Source organism: Artibeus jamaicensis, unplaced genomic scaffold (assembly GCF_021234435.1).
Source record: "Artibeus jamaicensis isolate MK-2021 breed Jamaican fruit bat unplaced genomic scaffold, CSHL_Jam_final contig_447, whole genome shotgun sequence".
Lineage (NCBI taxonomy): Eukaryota > Metazoa > Chordata > Mammalia > Chiroptera > Phyllostomidae > Artibeus > Artibeus jamaicensis.
This window is the reverse complement of record NW_026521834.1, coordinates 1821180-1845638: the sequence shown is the minus strand read 5'-3', so window position 1 is coordinate 1845638 and position 24459 is coordinate 1821180. Positions and strand designations below refer to the sequence as shown.

At 45.8% G+C, this 24459-nt stretch overlaps 1 protein-coding gene and 1 pseudogene across 1 annotated transcript in view; one reads left to right on the top strand and one right to left on the bottom strand.

Annotated features, from left to right (window-relative positions):
* IQGAP3 (IQ motif containing GTPase activating protein 3) overlaps nucleotides 1-24459 on the bottom strand; it is a 52986-nt gene that overhangs the window by 20945 nt on the left and 7582 nt on the right. Inside the window, exons 3-19 of the mRNA XM_037132642.2 lie at nucleotides 13094-13250; nucleotides 12382-12459; nucleotides 10988-11064; nucleotides 10195-10262; nucleotides 9993-10106; nucleotides 9599-9777; nucleotides 9081-9168; nucleotides 8480-8643; nucleotides 7840-7927; nucleotides 6744-6904; nucleotides 4978-5135; nucleotides 3548-3669; nucleotides 3285-3448; nucleotides 2345-2435; nucleotides 1350-1517; nucleotides 1118-1257; nucleotides 843-1013 (exon numbers count right to left, since the gene is read on the bottom strand). Of these exons, the coding sequence (XP_036988537.2) occupies nucleotides 843-1013; nucleotides 1118-1257; nucleotides 1350-1517; nucleotides 2345-2435; nucleotides 3285-3448; nucleotides 3548-3669; nucleotides 4978-5135; nucleotides 6744-6904; nucleotides 7840-7927; nucleotides 8480-8643; nucleotides 9081-9168; nucleotides 9599-9777; nucleotides 9993-10106; nucleotides 10195-10262; nucleotides 10988-11064; nucleotides 12382-12459; nucleotides 13094-13250 (2188 nt within the window). The remainder of the gene's footprint in view (nucleotides 1-842; nucleotides 1014-1117; nucleotides 1258-1349; nucleotides 1518-2344; nucleotides 2436-3284; nucleotides 3449-3547; nucleotides 3670-4977; nucleotides 5136-6743; nucleotides 6905-7839; nucleotides 7928-8479; nucleotides 8644-9080; nucleotides 9169-9598; nucleotides 9778-9992; nucleotides 10107-10194; nucleotides 10263-10987; nucleotides 11065-12381; nucleotides 12460-13093; nucleotides 13251-24459) is intronic.
* Nucleotides 21259-22288, top strand: LOC119039805 (hsc70-interacting protein-like; annotated as a pseudogene).

The following is a 24459-nucleotide window of genomic DNA, read 5'->3' as shown; positions in this document are numbered from 1 at the left end:
TTTATTTTTAGAGAGAGGGGATGGGAAGGAGAAAGAGTGGGAGAGAAACATCAATGTGTAGTTGTCTCTCATGTGTCCCCAACTGAGGACCTGGCCCGCAACCCAGGCATGTGCCCCGAGCAAGACTGAACCAGCGACCCTTTGCTTCATGGGCCTGTGCTCAATCCACTGAGCCACACCAGCCAGGCCGAGGCCTATGTTTCTAGTAGGCCTCATGTCCCAGTTACTTGTGGGTCAGTCTTAGAGGCCACACTGGACCAGCCCCAGGTTGCAAGAATAAAACTGGAAAGGCTGGCTAAAGGGAAAGGACAGAAGTTCTTTCCCTGAGAGATATTCCATCCCTTTTGCATTTTTCCACCACCTTCTCTTCACTCCTTTTATTCTACAAGGAAGTTCTCCTGGTGTCTAATCCCTGAGTTTTACTAAATCTCATTCCACTCTCCCCATGGGGAAACTAACCAGCAGCTCTCCTACCCTCTGGACAGTGATGGTGGTAACAGTAACTAGCACGTATGCCATGTTTCTGTCTGTCTGCCAGGCACTATTTAAAAGCATTAGAGGTATTATCTCACTAATCCTTACAGCAACCCTATAAGGTAGGTGTTCTAATTTTCAGATTCCTATTTTTCAGATGAAGAAACAGAGAAAGTAAATAACTTGTTATAAGTGACAGAGCTGGGAAGCAAACCCAGGTAGTACGGGGCTCAGAATCCATGCTCTTAACCAGTATGTTCAGAAGGCAAAAGATCATCCCGAACTCATTCAGCGAAAGGGAGTTAGTGAGGGAGCCATGAAGCCTGGGTGAGTCCAGGACCTGAAGACAGACAGCCAGAGCCTGCCACCTGGATCTTGATGACTGCTGGGAGCCAGGTCCTCAGAAAGTGTGAATGCTCAGCAAACTTCTGCCGAACCAGAAAGCCACGGAGACGGGTCTGGAGCTGGATGACAAAGCCAACGTTGGTCTTCCAGAGCTGCTGGCGGTCATGGGCAGCAGTGACCTTGGTTACAGCTGACTGTGGAGGCAGAAAAAAGAGCCTGTGGTGCCTTTATGGGTGGGAGCCTCTCTTACAGGGGATCCCATGCCCATGGTCCCCTCCCTTGTAGAAGCCCTGCCAACCTGGATCTCCTCCCGAGTCAGATGGGAGGTGTTGAGGTGGCAGCCAAGGGGCCGTTCCCAGGTACCCTGGAAGGTATGTAGATGGAAGTAGTAGGCAGTGCCATCCTTCATGTCATGTTGAACCCAGAAAGCTGTGTCCCCTAAGCAGAAGCCAAGTAAACAAAGAAGGGTCAGTGGAGGCAACAGGTGGCTGGGGCAGGCAGAGAATTGGGGGTCAGGCTAAGGCCATTACCTGCGCACTTCTTCCTTGCCATGGCATCTTCCAGGGCCCGCTGGTAGCCATCAGCATGATCGGGAACCACCCCTCGGAGGGCCACAGCAGGGTTCCTCAATACCCGCTCTGTCTGGGCTGCTTTGCCCTCCTTGATGGCCTGATTGATGGCAGCCACACCAAGAGCCACTGGCAGGGCATCAGAAAGGAGTGGTTAATCCTTCTGAGTCCCTCCCATGAGCCCTGTCCTGTCCACCGGTGAGGGACTCAGAGAAGGACACTAAAGCACTCTATATATGATGGAGAAGACAGGATATCCCAGGGTGGATGCAGACACGTGAAAAGCAGCAACACACAGCTGTGCTTGGAAGAAAAGAGAGTCGAGAAAGGCTTCCTAGAGGGAGGTGGCATGGGGCGGGGCTGGGTAAAAGGAAAGTCAACTTGTATAGAAGGTCAATGGCGGGATATGGACACAGAACCGCAGGACAGTTTCCTAGGAGGAGAATAAAGACCAAAAAGTGGAGGTGGTTGATGCAACACCTGCCTTCCAGTCACTCACAGACAGATGAACATAGGGACTCCAGACACTGAGAACTAACATGTTTCTGTTTGTACTGATCCTGCCTACTTTTCCTCAAAATCAACCCCTTTTCTCTACATTCAAGACTAGACATTCTCTAGCCAGAGCTGATTGCTGGAACCCAAACAAGCTACCAATAGCAAATGTGAATGTTTGGCCTCCACCCAATTCCACACGCTCACTTTGTGGGGGAAAGTGCCCACACAGAAGGAGGCAGTGAGTAGACAATGCCTTCTCAACTCTGGAGGTTGTCCTGCCCAGTAACTCCTGGGAAATCCATCCTGTGGTCTGAGCCGCTGACCTCCCTTTCTGAAACCAGTCCACTTCCCCACAGAGGGTGAAAGGCAGACGGGGTCCACCTGATGATCTGGGCTCTTGCTGAGCCTGTAGCTCCTTCCCTCCTCTCTGCCCTGGTGCCCCTACCCAGCCCGTTTACTTCTCTGAGCTGCGTCTGTGTCCTGGTTGGCTCTAGCCACTTCCTGACGGATCTCTTCCAGCCATAGCCCAGCTCCAGAATCTCCTGTCTCCTGGAAAATTGAGAGAGATAGGAAAGAGAAAAGCCCAGCGTGGTCTCCCTGGTTCCCAGGTTCTCTCAGGGGGACCCTACTACAGAGCCACAGGGACAACAGTCCCCACTCCCTTCCTCCCGCCCTGCTTTGGGCACAGCCTCATGACTCTGGGACTGCTGCCTTCAGAAGGCTCTTTCTACCTGTTTTCAGGTCAGCCCAGCATTGACCCGGCTTGGCCACCGCATCCCCAGAACTCTCTTAAACTTACCTCAGTATCCACCACCCTGTTAACAGTTCACTTCCTGCTTTTGTCTCTCAGCCATGTCCACAGAGAGCCAACAATAGAGGCTCCATCTACTGCCCTTACTCCCCATTATCCTTTGCCTCAGTTCACACCTTCTCAGACCAATCCTGATCCTGACTTTCACCTTCTACTTCCTAAACTTCTCTACCGCACAAGGTAGTGGGAAGATTACATGCACCACATTCTTCAATCCATTTGACTCCCCCCCCCCATTGACCAGAGCATGTAGTATTTTATAGATGAATAGGTGGGGCTCAGAGACATTAGAGATTTGCCAGAGGCCACATGGTCACTGATGTCAGAGCAGGATGTGTCTAGCCCAGTTCTCTGGCTCCCAGGTTGTGCCCTTCCCACACACAGGCCCCCACCATTCTCTCTGTGCCGATGACTAGAGCTGTCAGCGTCCTGGCTGTGCGGGCCATCTTCTCCTCCTCCTGACCCCACCCCTAGAGAGAGCTGTGTCCACTAGGTTGGAGTTCCCAAGGACACCTACTGGGCACCGCCCTACCAACAAGGGATGTTCTTCCTGCTCTGGTGACCACCCCAGATAGCCCAAACCTCACCTGGGCCTTCTGCCTTTTGGCTGCCACAAGGAGAAGATGATACCGAGGGGCGACAGAAAGGTTGACATTGTCCAGGCCAGCTGAGGGAAGCAGCAGGGCAAATAGGGTCTTCTCAGGGCTGTCTTGGTTTAGGGCCTCATTGATGAGGCTGACCGCAAAGACCTCTGGGAAAGAGAGCTAGATGGGCAGAGGGCCCAGACTTATGGCTAAGAGACAGGGCTACCTGTGGTAGGCCATGCTCCCCAACCCAAGACTCCACTCACGATTGGTCTCTTCCTGGACCTGGGCGTTGACCTGGCTCACAGTGGCCTGCAGGTCATTCCAGCTCAAGAAGGCCCCATCCATTCCTTGTACCTGTCGCAGCTTTACCAGAGCATCAAAGTAACTGGCAGCAGGGTGAGCAAGTGCATCATCAGCCAGAAGTCAGAGAAAATTTCTCAACCATATTCCTCACCTGGCCTCCAGGATATCACTGTCTTGGTTCTCTTTTCATCTCACTGGCTAATCTTTCTAAGCCTGCTCTGTTGGTCCTTCCCTGACTTCTAAACATTGGAGTATCTCGAGACTCAGCCTCAAACCCTCCTTTCTCCCCATATCTGTTCAAGGTAACCTCACAGCTTGAAACACCAGATTCTAGTAACTCCCCAAAGCATACCTCCAGACTGTTCACAAATCCCAGCTGCCCCCTAGGCATCTCCATGTGAATGCCTGATATACACCTCAAATCCAACAGCTCATGCCTGATCTCCTGATCCCCCTGCTCGATTTGCATATTCCATAGTATCTCCTTTCTAGGTAAATATTCACACCAACCTCTCAGGCCAAAAATCTAGTTGTCATATCTGATTCCACTCTCTCTCACATCCCATATCCATTACATAAGCAAACCCTGTCGGTTCAACTTTCAGAATATATCTCAGATCTGAACGCTTTCCGCCACCTCTACTGCTACTGCCCAAGGCCAAGCCTCCATCACCTACCTCTGCCTGGATTACTTCGATAAATGTCTAATAGGTCTCCCTGCTTCTCCCCTTCTAACCTGTAGTAAATGCTCATCATAACAGCCAGAGTGATCCTATTAAAAGTAGGTTAAATCATCTCCCTTCTCACTCAAAACCCTCCTCTGGCTTCCATCTTCACTGGACTAAAAGCCAGAACCTACATCACCTGGCCTCTACTTCCTCTCCCACCAATCTCCCAGTGGCTTCCTGGTATGCTGTGAATACACCGGGCTCACTTCTCAGGGCCTGTGCCTCTGAGAGCCTCATGATAACCACTTTTGCCCTGCAGGTCCCTCTCAAAATGAGGAAAGAGGCCTTCTGTAACCACACTGTATGAAACGGACGAACTGCCCCTCCCCATCCCCACACCTACCTCTAGTGCCCTCTAATATCTGGCATGTTTATTTTTTGTCTGTCCCCGCCACTAGCATGTAAATTTGAGGAGAGCAGAACTTTTGTTTTGTTCACTATTATTTCCCAGCATGTAGAACAGTATCTGGCACATAAGTGGGTACTCAAATCTTTGTGCTATAAGAGCAGTTAGATTAAAAAAAGGGGAATGACTATGCCCCCACCCACTCCTAGGGAGAAAGGCTGCCATGTAAGAAGGCTAGTCTCCAAGTAGAACTGGGAGTCTTGGCTACATTCCCTCCAATCCCCTCACTCTCAACATGGGGTTAAACCTTTCTCACCGATGAGCATTCTCGCCTTCCACCTCGGCCAGGCCTGTGGCAGGGTTCACCAAACTGCCCCAGACGCCACTGGCATCCCTGGCCTCCAGGGCCTGGTTAATCAGGACCACAGCTGACAACATCTCCATGGCCACGAAGAGCTCCTCCTGACCAAGCTCCTATAGCAGGGGGAGTGCCGGTGAATACAGGGTCTGGGGCCCACCTGCCATCCTGCCCACAAGACTCTGCTATATCCCAGAGTCTCTATCCCAAAACCTCATTCACTAACAGTCATACTTAATATCTGAGCATGCTTCCTATGTGTTTAATGTATAAACATTTCACACAAATTATCATTTAATTTTCATAACAAGCCATGAGGTAGGTTTCAACGTTCCCATTTCACAGGGGAGCCCACACGCAACTGCAAGCTCCACCGGCTCCTTTCTGGTCCCCTCTACACATCAGGAACTGCACTAGGACCTGGGCACAGAGTCAGAAAGGTAAAGTGGGCCCCTCTACCCTACACCACACATTTCTCTGCCCAGGCTCTAGCCCCACTTCTCTGCCCAGTCCTCCTCCTTTTCAAATATCTGCTTATGCTCTTCCCTCTGTCTAGAGAACCGTTCCTGTCCTCTACAAGCAGAATACTGTGAATAACAATAGTTAAAACTGCCCTGGTTGGTGTGGCCTGGTAGGTTGGGTGTTATCCCACAAACCAAAAGGTTACTGGTTTGATTCCCAGTCAGAGCACATGCCTGGCATGTGGACCAGGTCCCTGGCTGGGGGTGTGGAAGAGGCAATGAATCTGTTTCTCTATCACACTGGTGTTTTTCTCCTTCTCCTGCCCTTCCCCTCTTTCTAAAAACAATAAAATCTTTTTTAAAAATAGCTAAAACTTACATGCCAGTTTCATTCCCAAATACATGTTAACTTGTTTAATCCTTATAACAATCTCATGAAATATGTTATTGTTCCCATTTTATATATGAATTGAGGGTCAGAGAAGGTAAATAACTTGCCCAGAGTCACTTGGCTGGAAGTAGCAGAAAGAAATTGAACTCAGGCAGCCTGGCTTGAAAGTTTACAACCTTTGTCACCAGGCTTTACCTCTTAGTTCTTATCTGATGCTTGGGCTCTCGTCTCCTGTGCGGAGACTCTGTGCCCTTCTGAGCGTTGTGCCTGGAGATGATGCTCTGTAAAAGCCTGCTGTGGGTACAATTTTCTTCCTCTCTTCCAGGAAGCTTTCCAGACTTACCCCTAGATCTGCTCACTCCACCTCCCTGGTCCGAAGTCCTATTCCACTTATATCATATACTTTTCCCTCGCTGTGTCTCTGCCTAGACCCTCTAATAGACTGGGAAGGCCCTATCACCTAAAGGAAGCATCCTGTCACCCCAGTCAGAGAAACCGTATGGACTGGAGTGATGTGGGACAGCAGAGTTGTTAAAAGCATTGGCTGCCAATACATTCATCTTAGCGTTCACTCCACACTGCCAGCTACACCTGTGTTGGGCAAGTTAAGCTCTGAACCTCAGTTTCCTCATCGCTAAAATGGAAATAATACTTATAGGATTCTTTTAAGGATTAAGTAAGTTTGTAAAGCAATTTTGCTCAAGAGTATGTGCTATTATACAACACTCAGGGGGGCAAGCCGAGTCACCCCACTTCCTCCCTAATCTCTGCCGGCATCTAAGAGCACCTTCAGAGGGTACTCTGGGCTGATTGCTCAATCCGTTCAGCTGCTTGGGAACCTGAGAGCAAGACCCCACAGTGATGGGGCTTACCCCCTGCTGCTGCTGGAGTGCTGCTAGCTCCTGCTGGTACACAGCTGAGGCGAAGGGGCACACAGGAGGCAGCTGGGCTTCAGGGCACATCAGCTCCTTCATTGTGTCAGCTGCCACTCCCTTTCGAATGGCTTTGTTGATCCTCCGCACAGCCTGGAGCACTGCAGGGGAGGAAGAAGTGAGGCTGCCCAGGTTGGCCATTCAGAGCCATTTCTATTCTCCTGACCAATCAGGTTCTGCTGGGGATCTCTGAGGGAAGATGGCTTTATAACTACTATTAAAAACTATTCTGCTAGGTTCAAAATGTGTTTCTAAATATTCAGGAGGAAAAGGGGCTGGGTCACTTTAAGAAGAAGCTCTGAAAGAAGCAATATGTCAGGCCTAGAAGTTGAGTAGCTCATCAGGTAACACAGAGCAGCTGTTACGGCTGAGGCGAGTTCCTAAGGTGTTGAGCACAGGACTCACAGGAGGCTATGGAGCATAACTCAGATGCTGTTAGCCCAGGGGTTCCAGGGAGGACCAAATCTTGACGACAGCACAGAGAAATAAAAAACTAGCTCCAAGGTGGAGCCATTTGGGCGGTTTGTAAAGGGCAGGAATAAGCAAAGGGGTGGGGGGGAGCATGGTGCATCAGTGTAGTTCAACTTTGAAACACCAGGGCTTATAGAACACCAGGTGGATATGGGCACTGGCAGCAGGGAGCACACAAGCTACAGGGAAGAAATAAGGGCGCAAAAACACTCACAGTGCACTGCTATCATTGCATCTGGGAGATCACTGCATTTCATAAGGCAAAAGAACTCTAGCAGGTTGCAACTGTCAAAATACAGGGCAAGTGCCTAGAAGGAAATTACCTGCCCTGGGAGTAGAGCCCAGTGCAGTGCTGTCATTATCTCTAAGGCTTTAATGAACTTATCTGTAGTGTCCCTACAGGCAGCCAAGAATAGGGCACTCTAGGTGAGAAAGGAAAGAAGTCCCTTGCCAGGCAGGAAAATCAGGCATCAGTTGCACTGCACTACCCAGAAACTGGAGAAGGGTTACTCTTCCAAGAACCTGTGATGCATCCAGGCCAGACCTCGGCCTGGAGATGACTTACTGGCTTGTTCCTGATCACCCTTTCTGTTGGCAGCAGCCACACCAGCTTGAACCTCCACCTTTTCCAGAAGCTCCACCAGGCCTAACTCCTGGAAAAGGAAGAGATGCAATAAAAAAGAGTCCTCCAGGAGCACTGAACATGATTTAGAAGCTGCCAGCATAAGCTCCCAGATCTACCCAGTCACCTACCGTCAATCCCTCCTCTCCCATTTAGGCAGACTAGCCTGGCCCACCCACCTCTATTAATCTGTCCCAATTCACCCATCTATAACCTCTGACTCTTTATTGACCAGCAAGCATCTGATATAACAATCCAGGCAATACAAATATAAATAGTGTCATGGAGAAATTCAACAGCATTTACAATAAGATTACTAGTAAGTTGAGGTTTCAATTCAGCAATGAGGGAGTTCATTAATACTGCCTAGTGAACTGCCGCTAGGCCCTCTGGGCAGTCTGAGAAACTCTCAAGACAGCAAAAGCTGATCGGTCTAGTCTATTAGGCTTTGGGGTGATTTAACTATTTAAACATGTAGTCATCACTGAGTACAAAGAATTGACAGAGGTGATACCTAAGTAAGAAGCCCTTCCCCATCCTGTAGTCAGACAGAGAAGGTAGCAGGTGATAGACATAGCCTGACCTGTGCTTTCTGCTCTCTGTCTGAGCTCAGCTGTTCCAGGTACCAGTTTGCAAAATCACTCCTCACCCCTTGCAGGGCCAGGGCAGGGTCTTGAAGGGCTTTAAGCAAGGCCTCGGGGCTCTGTCTTTCCAAAGCATCATCAACAACTTCTAGAGCCCCATGGACTGAAAAAGACAAGATTCCATAGTGTACACTGTGGGAAAGCCTGATGCCACCAACTCTAGCCCAGCCCTAGAAATATGCCCTTTTCCTGGCCCGGAGTTACCCCCACCTCTAGTCCCCTGAATTCCTGGGGCCTAACTGATCCAGCCCAAATTCTTCAGCTTGATCTGCAACCTTCCCATCTCACCACCCCAGACCCTGAAGCTTCAACCAGCCCCTCCTGTCCTGCTCTCCAACCCCCATGCTTTCTGCACATCCCCTTCTTAAAGGACCCCATGTCCTCTCCATGGATCTCCATTTAAACAGAAGTCCCCTGGACAGACACTACTTGACTTTGATCTTTCCCCGAGATAAGGGTTGGCCCCAGCCCCAAACCTCCCAATGCAGGAGCTCACCCTGAGAGCATTCCCCTAATCCCCTCCTGGCCTATCTCTCTTACCATTGACATGGTTGATGTTGCCCTGGATTTCAGCCTGAGTTAGGTAGCAGTCATAGATGTCCTGGTTTTCTCCATCATCCTGCAAATGCTACATTGAGAGAGGAACCCGGGAAAACCAATCAAATCTTCTTCTCCTCTTTGTATTTACCTATTTCTTCTTCTGGGGGCCTCCAAAGGCCAAAAAGTCAGCATGGTAGGAAGGAATCTGGGGAAATTGTGGGGTCCAACCCCCCTGGCACTGACACAGTTAAGTCAACTAGCCTTTGGAATCTCCAGTCCAATCTCATTCAGTTCTACATTCAGCCCTCACTGAAGAATCATCCCCCTAGAACCTCTTTTAATGTCTTATCCTCATTGTTATCCCAAGTTCCTCTCCTATTTCTCTAAAATAACTGGCAAGTTAGTTTCTCTGAGCAACTTTGGGACCTAGAAACAGAAGGGATAGGAGTCCTGGCTTCACCTGAGGTTTCCCAAACCACTCAGCTGTCTAGCCCCTGCATTCGCAGATTCCTCCTTACACAGTTCCTGGCATTGGCAGCCTTCTCCATCTTGGCCTGGGCCAACAGCTCCTGGTAGATGGCTGCCAGAGGCTCTTGAAGATTCCCCAGTAGGGCACTGGGATTCTGCAAGGCAGCCAGGGTGTCCTCAATCACTCCCCGCTCCACTGCTTCATTGATGGCAAGAATAGCTGCATGGACTAGGAGGGGGCATCGAAACAAGGTAAGGAAGCCAGATCACCTATGAGCCACTTGACGTCACCCCTTTTCCACCCCCAGGGGCCAGGCCAATCACAGAGCCTGATGGCCCTGCCTGTGCATAAGAGGTATCCAGAATCCACCTGATGGCTGTGAGGGTCAGAGTCCTCCCATTTTCACTGAGCCTACCCCTAGCAGAGAAGAACCCAATCCCTACCTGCAGCCTCATCCACTGAAAGCTCATTGGCCAGGATGCCCCCGATTTTGCTGAAGGCAGGCAGCTGAAGGCCATATTTTGCCAGCTCCGAGGCCATGTTGCTGAGTTCTTCAGCTACAATGATACCATAGGTGCCCTTCATCAGGTCCAAAACTCCAGGAGCCTGACCAGAATTGTGGTGGTTGGGGAACAAATGGCTTACCTGTGAATTTCACTTTCCCGTATAGATCATGTATCTGAGGGGCCAATCCTAGCCGGAAGAGGAAGAGACTAGGAAAGAAGAAGGCAGTGGAGCCTATTTATTTTGACATGTTGCCCATAATGGGTTTTCAGGAGATAGTTTGGAGACCTGGAGATGAAGACCACTCAGTATCTGCTCCCAAGCCCCCCCCAATCCACAGGAAGAGATGTTATTGGAAGTTAGCTCATGGCAAGGGCCATAAAAGATAAATAAGATGCTGTGGAGATCTGGGGATTGGGAAGACTTCACAGATAAAGGCACACTACAATGGCAGGTCACTGGATGGAGACAGAGAGTGGAAAGGGCATAGCAAGCACAGACCCACCAAACCAGGGCACAGAGGCTTGAAAGAACACAGGAAATGAAGCCAGGAAGCAATGACGTGCAGGACACAGGAATGCATTAATCACTTCTATGAGTTACCCAACTGATTGCTGATGGCTAGTTATGAGTAGAACCAAAGAGCCTTCACCATTCACACTGAGTTGCTCTTAATGGATCCTGTGTACCCCAGTCACAAGCTGAAGAATGTTCCCTCGCTGCTCTTTTTCTTCACCCACTTGGGTTACGCATAAATATCCCACAAATGTGCACATAACTCTAAACACAACTACACAAATCTAAAACCTTACTTTCCTGAGAGGTGCCCCCTGTGGTCTACCATCCATCCTTCCTGCCGCAACACTTGTTGCTGTCAAGTGTTGGCTGCGTCCACCTGGAGCAACCAGGATGAGAGAAGTTTGGGGTCTCTCACCTGAGTGCATGAATGCAGTAGACCACTCGGGGCATGTTCTTCTTGTCATAGATGTCCGTGGTCTCCGGGAAGAAGGTCTGGGGGGGAAACCAGCAGTTACTGCCATTGGGGACCTTTAAGGAGCACGACGTACAAAGAGAGGGGACTGAGTCACAGGTCTTCCTCTCCATCCTGGGGTGGGTGCTCCTTTGTTGCCTGAGGCATCTAGATTAGTCTCCCCAACCATTTACAGCCAGCTCAGTGTAAAGGAAAAGCAATGGGGACACACACTAAGCCAAGACCCAGTCACAGACAGGGTCATACAGTCCCAGATTAATCAAACACTAGACAGATCTATAAAGGATATAGAATGCAGGCTGTATCCTCCAGGAGAAATAGGCCCTTTGTTCATCCCATAGACACAGCCAGCCCATGCCCCTCACCCTAGACTCTTGCCAGAAAGGTGGCATACTAGGGAGCTGGCCATGGTCCCAAAGAGGGCTCAGTGAAGCATGCTTTGCCAAGAACCACAAAGGGGTCAGGGTATGGCATCCCCGTCTATAAGCCAGAGGCCTCTGATCAATGGGAGCCCCTCTAAGAGGAACTGAGTCACCCTAGGGATGGATTTCCACACCACCTAGCAACTGAGGTCCAACCTCAGTATCTCTTGATTACTTTACACTCATAATGACCAAACCTAGAGACCTAAGTATTCCAACCCCACTGGGACACATGGCCTCTATTGCTCCTGCCTCTCACCAAAGTGTCTTTTTTTTTTTTTTACTGCTATTTCCCTGTCTTATAATATCCTTCCATAATGAAGAAAAACAATGCAGAAAGAAATCATACATTGTAGAATCCTATCACGCCTTATTTGTATAGCTCTTTACAGTTCAAAAAGAGTTCCCATGGATCATGCAATCCTGTCAACCTCAAGAGGCAGGGATTACTATCCCTGTTTTACAGACGAGAAGCCGATTGGGATTTGAAGAGTCAGAGGACATGCACCATGTATTCAACTGGGGTCTAGGGCCTGGGTTCCCAAGTCTATCACCAAAGAACATGATATCCCCTGCTTCACATTATGAAATCCTGGTAGAAAGATGGCTGGCCTACACAAGCCCTATCTCCTGCATTATAGGAGGGCCTCACTGCCTAATGGGAACAATGAAACATGAGCCAGGGAGCCTTCACCTCCTTTGTTTATGCCCTGAGAAGTGGAGGCAGACACCAAGTAACCTTGTTCAAAGACGCAGCCCCAAGGAACTTAAACTCTTAGATTAAGTTAGTTTAGATAATACATGGAGATGAAGGCTAAAGGGTCCCAGGGAGACTTTTGTGTGGGTGGAGAGGGCTGCAGGGGGCAGCACTGGTGAATAGTACAGATGAATCCCAATCTTGAAGCCCAGTGTTACCGAAGGCAGACCGATGTGGGCTATTGCAGAGAGCCAAAAATTAATGTTGTCTGTGTGACGAAAATGCAAGCCAGTTGCCTGAAAGGGAAAAAATAAGAGAGTTTATTCCCACAGTTCTCGGGGTTCCCTATGAGCAAAGCCCAGACCACAGCTTAGATGTCCACAGCCATTCAAGTGGCTGGAGGAGCCAGTGGACCCAGCCCCATGGACTTCCCATCTCCGCAGGACAGAGCCACACAGACCAACAGAAGCACAAGGAATGGTTCCAGAGGGATATTTGGGGAAAACAGCACCAGGATGGGATGAACAATCTAGTAAAGCTTCCTAGAAAAGGGGAGTGCAGAGCTGGGATGGGAAGGAGAGGAAAGTTGGGCTAGCCAGGGCACAGGGAAGGGGCAGTGTGCCCAGAAGTAGTTTCAGGTGGCAAAACCCACAAGCCTGAGTGTAGACTGTGGGTAGAAAAGTCTTCTTGGAAGTTCTCATATCAGAGGTATCTGAAAGCCCACCTATCAAGTGTTCATCCCTTGCTAAGGACAATGTACACTGCTGGGCTGGGAGATACCGATTTATACCCATTGTCCCAGTGCAATGATTAGTTACACCCTTTTCATCTTCAAAAGTATCTAGTTTTAGACAATTCTACTCTCACAGCTTGGAGGAGAAGGGGCAGTTTGAGAGAAGAAGGTAGACAGTAGAGACCTCTATTTCACACCTGGTACCGCAGCTGCTCCACGTCATAGATCTTCTTCAAGGGAACCACAGAGGGTGCGAAACAGTGGCCCAGCTTGGCCAGCAGCACTCCATTCCGGAGGCTCTCCTCCAGCTCCACCGGGGAAGGAAGCTCCTCCTTCAGGCAGGCCTCCATCCAGCTGAGAGCACGAGAGCACGAGAGCACCTTCTTCACCCACTCTGGCAGGCCACCACAGTTCATTCTAACCACAGGATCTTCCCACCCTCTCTCCCCCTAAGCAGATTCTGATTCTCCTACACCTCCTGTTCCTGCCCTACTCCCAACCCCCCTCTCTGCCCATTGCCTGGCTGTTCTTACCTTCTTCCAAGCTGCCCTAAACACCTGGACTGTGCAATCCTCAGCCCCCAACCACCCCAGGAAATCTCCCCTGACAGATCATAACATGCCCACCCTTAGTGGGGCTTAAACAGGCTCTTATCTGTTACATCTGAGGTGTCAAACTCATTTTCACCAGGGGCCACATCAGCCTCCCAGTTGCCTTCAAAGGGCTGAATATACTTTATAGTGGCAGTATAAATGTAACTGCCAGTACTCTTTAACAAGGGGCAAGGAGTTCGGCACTGCCGCCAGTTAGAAACAAGGTACCTGGCTGGATAAAATAAGGTAGAAGGCTGGATTTGGCCCTCAGGCCTTGTGTTTGCCACCTACGCGTTACATGATGTAACCTCTCACTTAGTCTGGTTATGTATTTGACTGTTGAACCAAATTGAATCCGCACACTTTTCTCATTCTGCATGTTCTCTGAGAACCCAGGTACAGACCATGTCTACCCGAATGGTCTACACAGCCCATAACCCAGCTTTGATGATGCTGATGGCAGTGGGGAACACCCAGGGTTGACGGAAGGGGAGCAGAACAAAGGGACAGAAAGGTCACAGCCCTTGGAATCAGAAAATGTGCTTTTCACACCATCTCCCCTACTTCACCTGAGCCTCAGTTGTATATCTTCAAAATGAAGATACTACCACTTGTACTCCCTTTGTCAGTGGGCAGCTTCCAGGATTAAATGACCTAAGGAATGTGAGAACACCTTGAATACAGATGTGAAGTATTCTCATTGTCGATAGTTGTATATGGGAGCCATCGATGGCTGCTCACAAGGACCCCCAAACTTTTCCACACAATAGATCTACAGGAAAGTAGCTCTTTTCAAAGGCAGAGCCTGCCACACCTTCAGGCTTTCCCGGACAGACACCTGATTTCCCGTCTATGCTATCCTACCTACCTTTTTGGAGAACATTAAGAACATATTATTTTCAAGAAGGAAACAAGTATTTATCCTGCCTTTAGAGTCAACATCCATTTACAGGAAATACGGGGTATAGAGGAACAAGCTGAATGACAAAGAAAGCAGACACAAAACCAGAATGTAGGATGTTCTCCAGAGCAAATGACTTGGCTTCTTCAACAAGTTAATGACATAAAGAACGTAAAAGGGAAGATGTGCTGTTCTATATTAAACACTTAAGAGACATAGTGACCATATATAATACGTGAGCCTTTTTTGATCCTTATTTGAATAAGCCAATTGTAAATATAGATATTTTAAAACAATTAGGAAAATCTGAAAATGGCCTAAGTATTGATTTCCAAGGATTAATGGGTAACTTAATTGGGCATTATAATGACAGTGTGGTTATGTAAGCAAATGCCCACATGTTTTTGAGATATGTATTAAGGAATATTATCTTTGCTCACAGATGGCATGACTGTCTGTGTATAAAATCTGAAAAAACATGACCAAAATAACTCCTGGAACTAATAAGCAATTATAGCAAGTTTTCAAAATACAAGGTTAATATATACATGTCAGTTGTTTTCTTATATGCCACTAACAAACAAGCAGAATTTAAAATTAAAAACAATACCATTTACATTAGCATCCCCCAAAACCACAAATTTAGGTATAAATTTAACAAAACATGTACAAGATCTATGTGAGAAAAACAGTAGAACTCTGATCAGCAAAATTAAAGAATGAATAATTGAGAGATATTTCATATTCATGGATAGAAAGACTTAACATTGTCAAGATGTTAGTTCTTCCCAATTTGAGCTACAGAGTCTATGCAATCGCAAAGGGAATCCCAGCAAGCTATTTTGTGAATATTGACATACTGATTCTAAGGTTTATATGGAGGGCCAAGATGGAGGTGTAGGTAGAAATACTGTGCCTCCTTGCAAAACCAAGTTTAAAGACAACAAAGTTTTAGTAACAAAAACGCAACAAGACACAGAAAATTGAACTGTTCGGAAATCCAACAACAAACCATTTATCCAGACTGGTAAGAGGGGCAGAATCAGCGGCTGGTGGAGCAGAGTTGTGCAGGAAAAAGCAACCAGATAGGACCGATCCAGGCGCGCAGGCAGCCATTGGCAGATCCCAGGTGTGGAGTGGCAACCAGCAGACACAGTGGGGGCTGACCACGGTCACACATTCACACTCAGAGAAACCAGGCAAAGGAGCAAGCAGTGAGATGGACCACGCAGGCTAGGGCCCCAGAGATGGGAATTAAAGCCTAAAATCACCAATTGAAAAAACGTTTGGGGTTGAGGTGCCGGGAAAAGCTCCCAGGTTCACAGAGAGTTTCTTGGAGAGACCTACAGGGTCCTGGAGGGTGCACAGGCCCACACACCCAGGAGCCAGCACCAGAGGGCCCGGTTTGCTTATGGGAAGCAGCAGAGGGGACCGAAATCCAAGAAAGAGCTGAACAAGCACCATTGCCCCTCTCTGACCCCACCCCCACATACACCTGGGTCACCCTGCCCTGGTGAACACCTAAGGCTCAGCCCCTCATACAAAATAGGCGCGACCTGACCAAAACATTATGGCTCAAGCAGAAAAAGAACTCAAAGCCCCAGAGCCAATAAATCTAAGCGACCAAGAGATAGCCAACCTATCAGATACGCAGTTCAAAACACTGGTGATCAGGATGCTCACAGAACTGGTTGATTTTAGTCACAAATTAGAGGAATATATGAGGGCTAAACTAATAGAAATGAATGCACAGGAAACCAATAGTAATGGAAGGGAAACTGGGACTCAAATCAAGGGAGTGGACCAGAAGGAAGAAAAAAATGACCAAACAGAAAAGAATGAAGAAACAAGAATTCAAAAAAATGAGGAGAGGCTTAGGAACCTCCAGGACATCTTTAAACGTTCCAACTTCCAAATTATAGGGGTACCAGAAGGGGAAGAGGAAGAGCAACAAGTGGAAAACTTATTTGAACAAATAATAAAGAAGAACTTCCCCATTTTGGCAAAGGAAAGAGACTTCCAAGAAATCCAGGAAGCTCAGAGAGTCCAAAAGAAGTTGGACCCAAAAAGGAATACACCAAGGCACATCATCATTACATTAGCCAAGATTAAAATGAAGGAGAGAATTCTAGAAGCAGCAAGAGATAAGGGGACAGTCACCTACAAAGGAGTTCCCATCAGACTGTCAGCTGATTTCTCAAAAGACACCTCACAGGCAAGAAGGGGCTGGAAAGAGGTATTCCAAGTCATGAAATCCAAAGACCTACATCCAACATTGCTCTATCCAGCAAAGCTTTCATTTAGAATGGAAGGGCAGATAAAGTGCTTCTCAGATAAGGTCAAGTTCAAGGAGTTCATCATCACCAAGCCCTTATTATATGAAATGTTAAAGGGACTTATCTAAGAAAAAGAAGTTAAAGAAACATGAACAGTGAAAGGACAGCAAACTCACAGTTATTAACAACCACACCTAAAACAAAAGCAAACTAAGAGGACAGCTAGATCAGGAGCAGAACCATAGAAATGAAGATCACATGGAGGGTTAGCAACAGGGGAGTGGGAGAAGGAGAAGGGGGAGAAGGTACAGAAAATAAGTAGCATAGACGGTAGGTAGAAAATAGACAGGGGAGGGCAAGAAGAGTAGGGAAAATGTAGAAGCTAAAGAACTTATGACACATGGATATGAACTAAAGAGGGGGGAATGTTGGTGGGAGAGGGTGTGGAGGGGAATGAAAGGGGGAAATGGGACAACTCTAACGGCATAATTAATAAAATATATTTTAAAAAATAAATAAAGTTTATGTGGAGAGGCAATAGACCCAGAATAGCCAACACAACATCAAAGAAGAACAGAGTTAGAGGACTGATGCTACCTCACTTAGCCAGAGTAATCAATACAGTGTGGTACTGGTGAAAGAATAGACAAATAGATAACAGAACAGAACAGAGAACCCAGAAATAGACCCAGGTAAATATTGTCAACTCATCTTTGACAAAGGAGCAATTGCAGCACAGAGTAAAGATTGTTTGTCTCTTTAACAAATGGTGCTGGAACAACTGGATATCCACTTCCAAAGAAATGAATCTGGACACAGATCTAGTCAATAACACTGTAATAACTATGTATGGTGCTAGGTCAGTATTGAATTATCAGGGGGATCACTTCATAAATTATAAAACTGTCTAATCACTATGCTCTACACCTAAAACTAATATAAAATAATATTAAATGTTGCCCTGGCTGGTGTGGCTCAGTGGATTGAGTGCTGCTGGTCTGCAAACCAAAAGGTTGCTGGCTTGTTTCCCAGTCAGGGCACATGCCTGAGTTATGGGCCAGGTCCCCAGTTGGAGGCAATGAGAGAGGCAACTGGTATATTCTCTCACACGTCAATATTTCTCTCCTTCTCCCTTCCCCACTCTGAAAATAAATAAAGTATTTAAAATAATATTGAAAGTTAACTTTAATTAAAAAATTTAAAAATGAATAAAAACAGGCACACACCTTACATCCTTCACAAAAATCAACTCTAAATGGAACATCAACCTAAATGTAAAACACAAAAGCATAAAACTCCTAAAAGATAACACAGGAGACAATCTAGATGACCTTGGGTATGGCAATGACTTTTTAGATACAACAAATCCTTGAAATTATTGATAGGCTAGATTTCATTAAAATTAAAAACTTCTGCTCTACAAAAGACAATGTCAAGAGAATGAGAAGGCAAATCACAGACTAGGGGAAAATATTTGCCAAACATGTATCGGATGAACAACTGTTATCCAAGATATACAAGCTGTCAAAACCCAATTAAGAAAACAAATAATTCAATTAAAAAATGGGCAAAAGATCTTAAGAGCCACCTCACCAAAGAATATATATGAATGGCAAATAAGCATATGAAAAGACGCTCCAGGACTTCCAGCCAAGATGAAGGCATAAGTAAATATACTTTGCCTCCTCACACAAACAAAAGAAGGACAACAACAAATTTAAAGACAAGAAATAACCAGAATTGCCAGAAAATCAAACTGTACGGAAGTCTAACAACCAAGGAGCTGAAGAAGAAACATTCATCCAGACTGGTAGGAAAAGCAGAGATGGGCAGCCAGGGTAGAGAGGGAGTGTGGCAAGATGGCAGCTAGAGGACCAAGCCATCCCGCATTTGCGTGCAGATAAACTGGGAGAAATAACTGAGGAGTGAGACAGACTGCACAACCCAGGGTTCCAACGCAAGAAAAAAATAGGCTCAAAACTTCTGACTGTAAAAATCTGTGGGGGTTGCAGACATTGGGGAAACTCCCAACCTCACATGAGAGTTTCTTGGAGTGATACACAAACCCACCTACCTGGGAAACAGCACCAGAAGGGCCCAAACTGCTTGTGGGTAGTGGGGGAAGCGAATGAAAGTCAGCTGAGACCCGAGCAAGCAGCATTGTTCCCTCTCAGGCCCCTCCCCCACATATAGCACCACAGCAATGAGTTGTCCTGCCCTGGTGAACACCTAAGGTTCTGCCCCTTAGAACATAACAGGTACCCTGAGATAAATATGGCCCAAATGAAAGAACAGATCAAAGTTCCAAAAATAGAACTAAGCAATGAAGAGATAGACAACTTATCAGATGCAGAGTTCAAAATACTGGTAATCAGGACGCTCACAGAAATGGTTGAGTATGGTCACAAAATAGAGGAAAAAGTGAAGGCTATTCAAAGTGAAATAAAACAAAATAGACAGGGAACCAACTGAGAAGGGATGGAAACTGGGACTCAAATCAATGGAGTGGACCAGAAGGAAGAAAGAAACCTTCGACTAGAATGAAGAAACAAGAATTCAAAAAACAAAAAAAAGAAGAAGAAAGAGAGAAAGAAAGGAGAGAAAGAAAGGAAGGAAGGAAGGAAGGAAGGAAGGAAGGAAGGAAGGAAGGAAGGAAGGAAGAAAGAAAGAAAGAAAGAAAGAAAGAAAGAAAGAAAGAAAGAAAGAAAGAAAGAAAGAAAGAAAGAAAGAAAGAAAGAAAGAAAGAAGAGGCTTAGAAATCTCTGGGTCAAATTTAAACATTTCAACATCTGAATCACAGGGGTGATTCAGAAGGAGAAGAGGAAGAGCAAGAAATAGAAAACTTATTTGACAAAATAATGGGGAACTCCCCCAATCTGGAGAAGGAAATTGGCTTCCAGGAAGCTCACAGAGTCCCAAAGAAGTTGGACCCAAGAAGGAATACACCAAGGCACATCATAATTGCATTAGCCAAGATAAAAATGAAGGAGAGAATCCTAGAAGCAGCAAGAGATAAGGAGACAGTTACCTACAAAGGAGTTCCCATCAGGCTATCAGCTGATTTCTCAAAGGAAACCTCACAGGCAAGAAGGGGCTGCAAAGAAGTATTCCAAGTGATGAAAGACAAGGACCTACATCCAAAATTGCTCTATCCAGCAAAGCTGTCATTTAGAATCAAAAGGCAGATAAAGTGCTTCCTAGGTAAGGTCAAGTTAAAGGAATTTATCATCACCAAGCCCTTATTATATGAAATGTTAAAGGGACTTGTCTAAGGAAAAGAAGATGATCAGGACTTCCGCCAAGATGGAGGCGTAGGTGGAAACACCTTGCGTCCTCGCACAACCAAATCGAAAAACAACAAAGTTTTAACAACAATAAATGCAACCAAACCACACAGAAAATCGACAACACGGAGTCCGAAAACAACAAAATGCTCAGCTAAACCAGTGATTAAAGAAGAAAATCTACAGGAAAACAGTCAAGAAGTTGGCACCTACATGTTACTGAAGTTTGCTAAGCTGCGGGATGAATTTGAAATTATTGGAGATGTCTGCGGCAAAGGCCTCATGATAGGCATAAAGATGGTGAAGGATAAGACGAGCCGCCAGCCTCTTCCCAGTGAAAAAGTCAGTCAAATCCACGAGGACTGCAAACACATGGGTCTTATCATTGGCAGAGGGGGCCTTTTTTCTCAGACATTCTGCATTGCGCCCTCCATGTGCGTTGCCAAACCAGAAGTTGACTTTGCAGTGGAAGTATTTCGCTGTGTGGTAATCCAACACATAGAGAGAAGAGCTCAATAAAATTCAACATATAAAAACCCACAAGCCTCGGGAACCTCCCACTTACGTTCAAGAGCTAATGTGAGGAACCTCAGAACCCCTGGTCTGTAAACATCCTGATAAATGATGCAGAAGATACCCAAATTCCTTTAACTCCTTTAAAATGTCAATCAAAGAATTCTCCATTTCCACTGCCATCATCCCAGTCTGTACAAAAGGCCTCATCCCTCCTCTTGCAATAAAGTCTCCAGTACAAAAAAAAAAAAGAAAAAGATGATCAAAACTATGAACAGTAAAATGACAACAAATTCACAACTATCAACAACCGAACCTAAAAAACAAAAACAAAAAGAAAGCAAATAACTAGAAATGGAACAGAATCACAGAAACGGAGATCACATGGTGGGTTATTGTCGCGGAGGGGAAAGGAGAATGGGGAAAAAGGTACAGGGACTAAGAAGTATAAATGGTAGGCACAAAATAGACAGGGGGAGGTTAAAAATAGTATGGGAAATATAGAAGCCAAGGAACTTACATGTGTGACCCATAGACATGAACTAAGGGATGGGAATGCTGGTGGGAGGGGGCAGCGTATGGTGGAGGGGAACAAAGGGGAGAAAAATGGGACAACTGTAATAGCATAAGCAGTGAAGTATACTTAAAAAAATAAAGATATTCTGCACCATATGTCATCAGGGAAATGCAAATTAAAACATTGATGAGGTTCTGCCTTGAAGCAACCACCCACTTCTACCCTGAAATTGAGCCATTGCCTCAGCCTCACTGGCTGCCTCTTGAAGCTTTCCAACCATGGACCATCCCCAGCCCACTCAGCTTTGGGCCTTCATGAAATCATATAAGCACGATCTGAGCATTCTGCACAAGGTAATATGCTTCCTGATGGAGGGGGTGGAGAGCACGAAGGGTAAAATACCACTTGCTATGCTTAAAGCCAAAGCAGAAGAAAATATCAAGGAAGAAAAAGTAGTAAGAAGGTGGAGGAAAACATAAAGACAGAGAAACTATCATGTGAAGAATGTGATCTTGAAATTGACAATGAAGGTGTGATTGAACCAGACACTGATGCCCCTCAAGAAATGGAAAGTAAAAATGTAGAGATAAATGAGGAGATGATGGGTCAGGCAAATAATAAAAGAAGTGGCTGCCACTGATGACCTAAATGATGGTGAACTACAGAAAGTCAATGATGTGTTAGCAGATGACACCAAGCTGAGTCCTCACATGGCCATTCTATATGCCAAGAGAGCCAGTATCTTCATCAAATTACAGAAGCCATATCCTGCCATCTGAAACTGACAAAGCTGTTGAAATAAATCCGGATTCAGTTCAACCTAACAAGTGGCGAGGGAAAACACAGATTTCTGGGCCATTGGATAGCAGCAGCCCATATTCTTCCCTTGCTTGCAAACTGGATTACGATGAAGGTGCTAGTGCAATGATGAAGAAGCTCAATGAAGGGCACAGGAAATTGCAGAACATCAAAGAGAAAACTTGAAGAGCAAGAGATCAAAGAAAGAATGGAAAGGGTTAAGAGGGCTCAGAAAAAACATGATGAAGCCCAGAGGGAGGAAGAAGCCAGGCCCCAATGAGGAGCTCAGTATGGATGTTTTCCATGCGGCTTTCCTGAGAGAACACTTGGGAAGGGAGAGGGCATGCCTAGACTGGCAGGATCAAAGAAATTCTCGGTGATCCAGAAGTTCTTGCATCCAGAAGTTATAGTTGCCTTCCAGAATGTGGCCAGAACCTGGCAAATGTGAGTAAACATCAGAGTAAACCAAAGGTTATGAATCTTGTCGCCAAATTTGGAGGTCAAGAGTAATGCTATCTGACAAATAAACCCCTTGCTTAAAAAAAAACAACTAAATCACCCAATGGATGTCTAAAAAAAACAACAACTAAATCACCCAATGGATGTCGCAATAATACAAACCAGTATGCCTCAGACCTCATGAAAAAAGCTGGGGTGCTTTGAAGAGAATCCCTACCTCTCTGCCCCAAATAAGCTGTAACATTTTACAGTGGTTTGCCATTAGGGTATTTGTTCAGGTAATGTTTTCCTACTGGGAATTACAAACTTCAAATACTTTTAAACCTTAAAAGTATTTTAAAAGAAATTAAAAGAACATGTTAATCCTTATATTTTTCTTTGAAAAAAATGATGAGATACCAATATACACCTATTAAATGGCCAAAATCTGGAACACTGATGACACCAAATGCTGGCAAAAATGTGGAACAGGAACTCTCATTAACTGCTGGTGGGAATGCAAAATGGTTTAGACATTCTGGAAGATAGTTCAGTGGTTTCTTAAACTAAACATACTCTTACCATATGATCCAACAATCATGCTCCTTGATATTTACCCAAAGGAGCTAAAAACCTATGTCCACACAAAAACCTGCATACGGATGTTTATAACAGCTTTAGTCATAATTGCCAAAACTTAGAAGTAACCAGTATGTCTTTCAGTACATGAATGGAGTAATAAACTGTTACCTCCAGACAATACAATATTATTCAGTGCTAATGAGCAATGAACTATCACACCATGAAAAGACACAGAGGAGCCTTAAACGCATATCACTAAATAAAAGAATCCAATCTAAAAAAGCTACATACCATACAATTACAAGTACATGACATTCTGGAAAGGCAAAACTATGGAGACAATAAAATTATCAGTGGTTGCAAGGGGTTAGAGAAGAGGGATGGATGAGTAGGTAGAACACAGATTTTTTTTAAAAATTTATTTATAGCCCTGGATGGTGTAGTTCAGTGGATTGAGCGCGGGCCTGCAAACCAGAGGATCGTGGTTCAATTCCCAGTCAGGGCACACGCTTGGGTTGCAGGCCAGTTCCCAGCAAGGGGACTCATGGAAGGCAACCATACATTGATATTTCTCTCCCTCTCTCCCCTTCCTTTTCCCTCTAAAGATAAATAAATAAATAAAAGTACTAAAATTTTTTTTTATTTTTAGAGAAAAGGGAAGGGAAGGAGGGAAACATTCATTGGTTGCTTCTTGCCCGCACCCCATCTCAGACCAAACTCAAAGCCCAGGCAAGTGCCCTGACTGGGAATGGAACTGGTGACCCTTGTCTTTGTGGGATGACACCCAACAGAGCCACACAGGTCAGAGTAGAACACAGAGGATTTTTAAAGTAGTGAAGGGATTCTGTATGATACTCTAATGGTATCATAAATAGTTACACATGTGTCCAAACCCATAGAATATACAACACTGATAGTAAGTCCTAACGTAAACTATGGACTTTGAGTGGTAATGATGCATCACTATACACAGGTGCATCCACTGTAACAAATGTATACTCTTGTGGGGAATGATGATAATAAAGAAGCTATGCATGTGTGGGGGCAGAAAGTATATGGGAAATATCTATATCTTCCTCTCAATTTTCCTAAGAACCCAAAACTAAAAAAATTAAGTATTTTTTAAATATTATTTTATTAATTATGCTATTACAGTTGTCCCATTCCCCCCCTTTATTCCCCTCCACTCTGCATACCCCCTCCCACCCACATTCTCCCCTCTTTAGTTCACGTCCATGTGTCATAAGTTCTTTAGCTTCTATATTTCCCACACTACTCTTGCCCTCCCCCGTCTATTTTCTACCCACCGTCTATGCTACTTTTTCTCTGTACCTTTTCTCCCACTCTCTTCCTCCCACTCCCATTGCTAACCCTCCATGTGATCTCCATTTCTATGGTTTTGCTCCTGATCTAGCTGTCCTCTTAGTTTGCTTTTGTTTTAGATGTGGTTCTTAAGAACTGAGTTTGCTGTCCTTTCACTGTTCACCTTTTTTATCTTCTTTTTCTTAGATAAGTTCCTTTAACATTTCATATAATAAGGGCTTGGTGATGATGAACTCCTTGAACTTGACCTTATCTGAGAAGCACTTTATCTGCCCTTCCATTCTAAATGAAAGCTTTGCTGGATAGAGCAATCTTGGATGTAGGTCTTTGGATTTCAT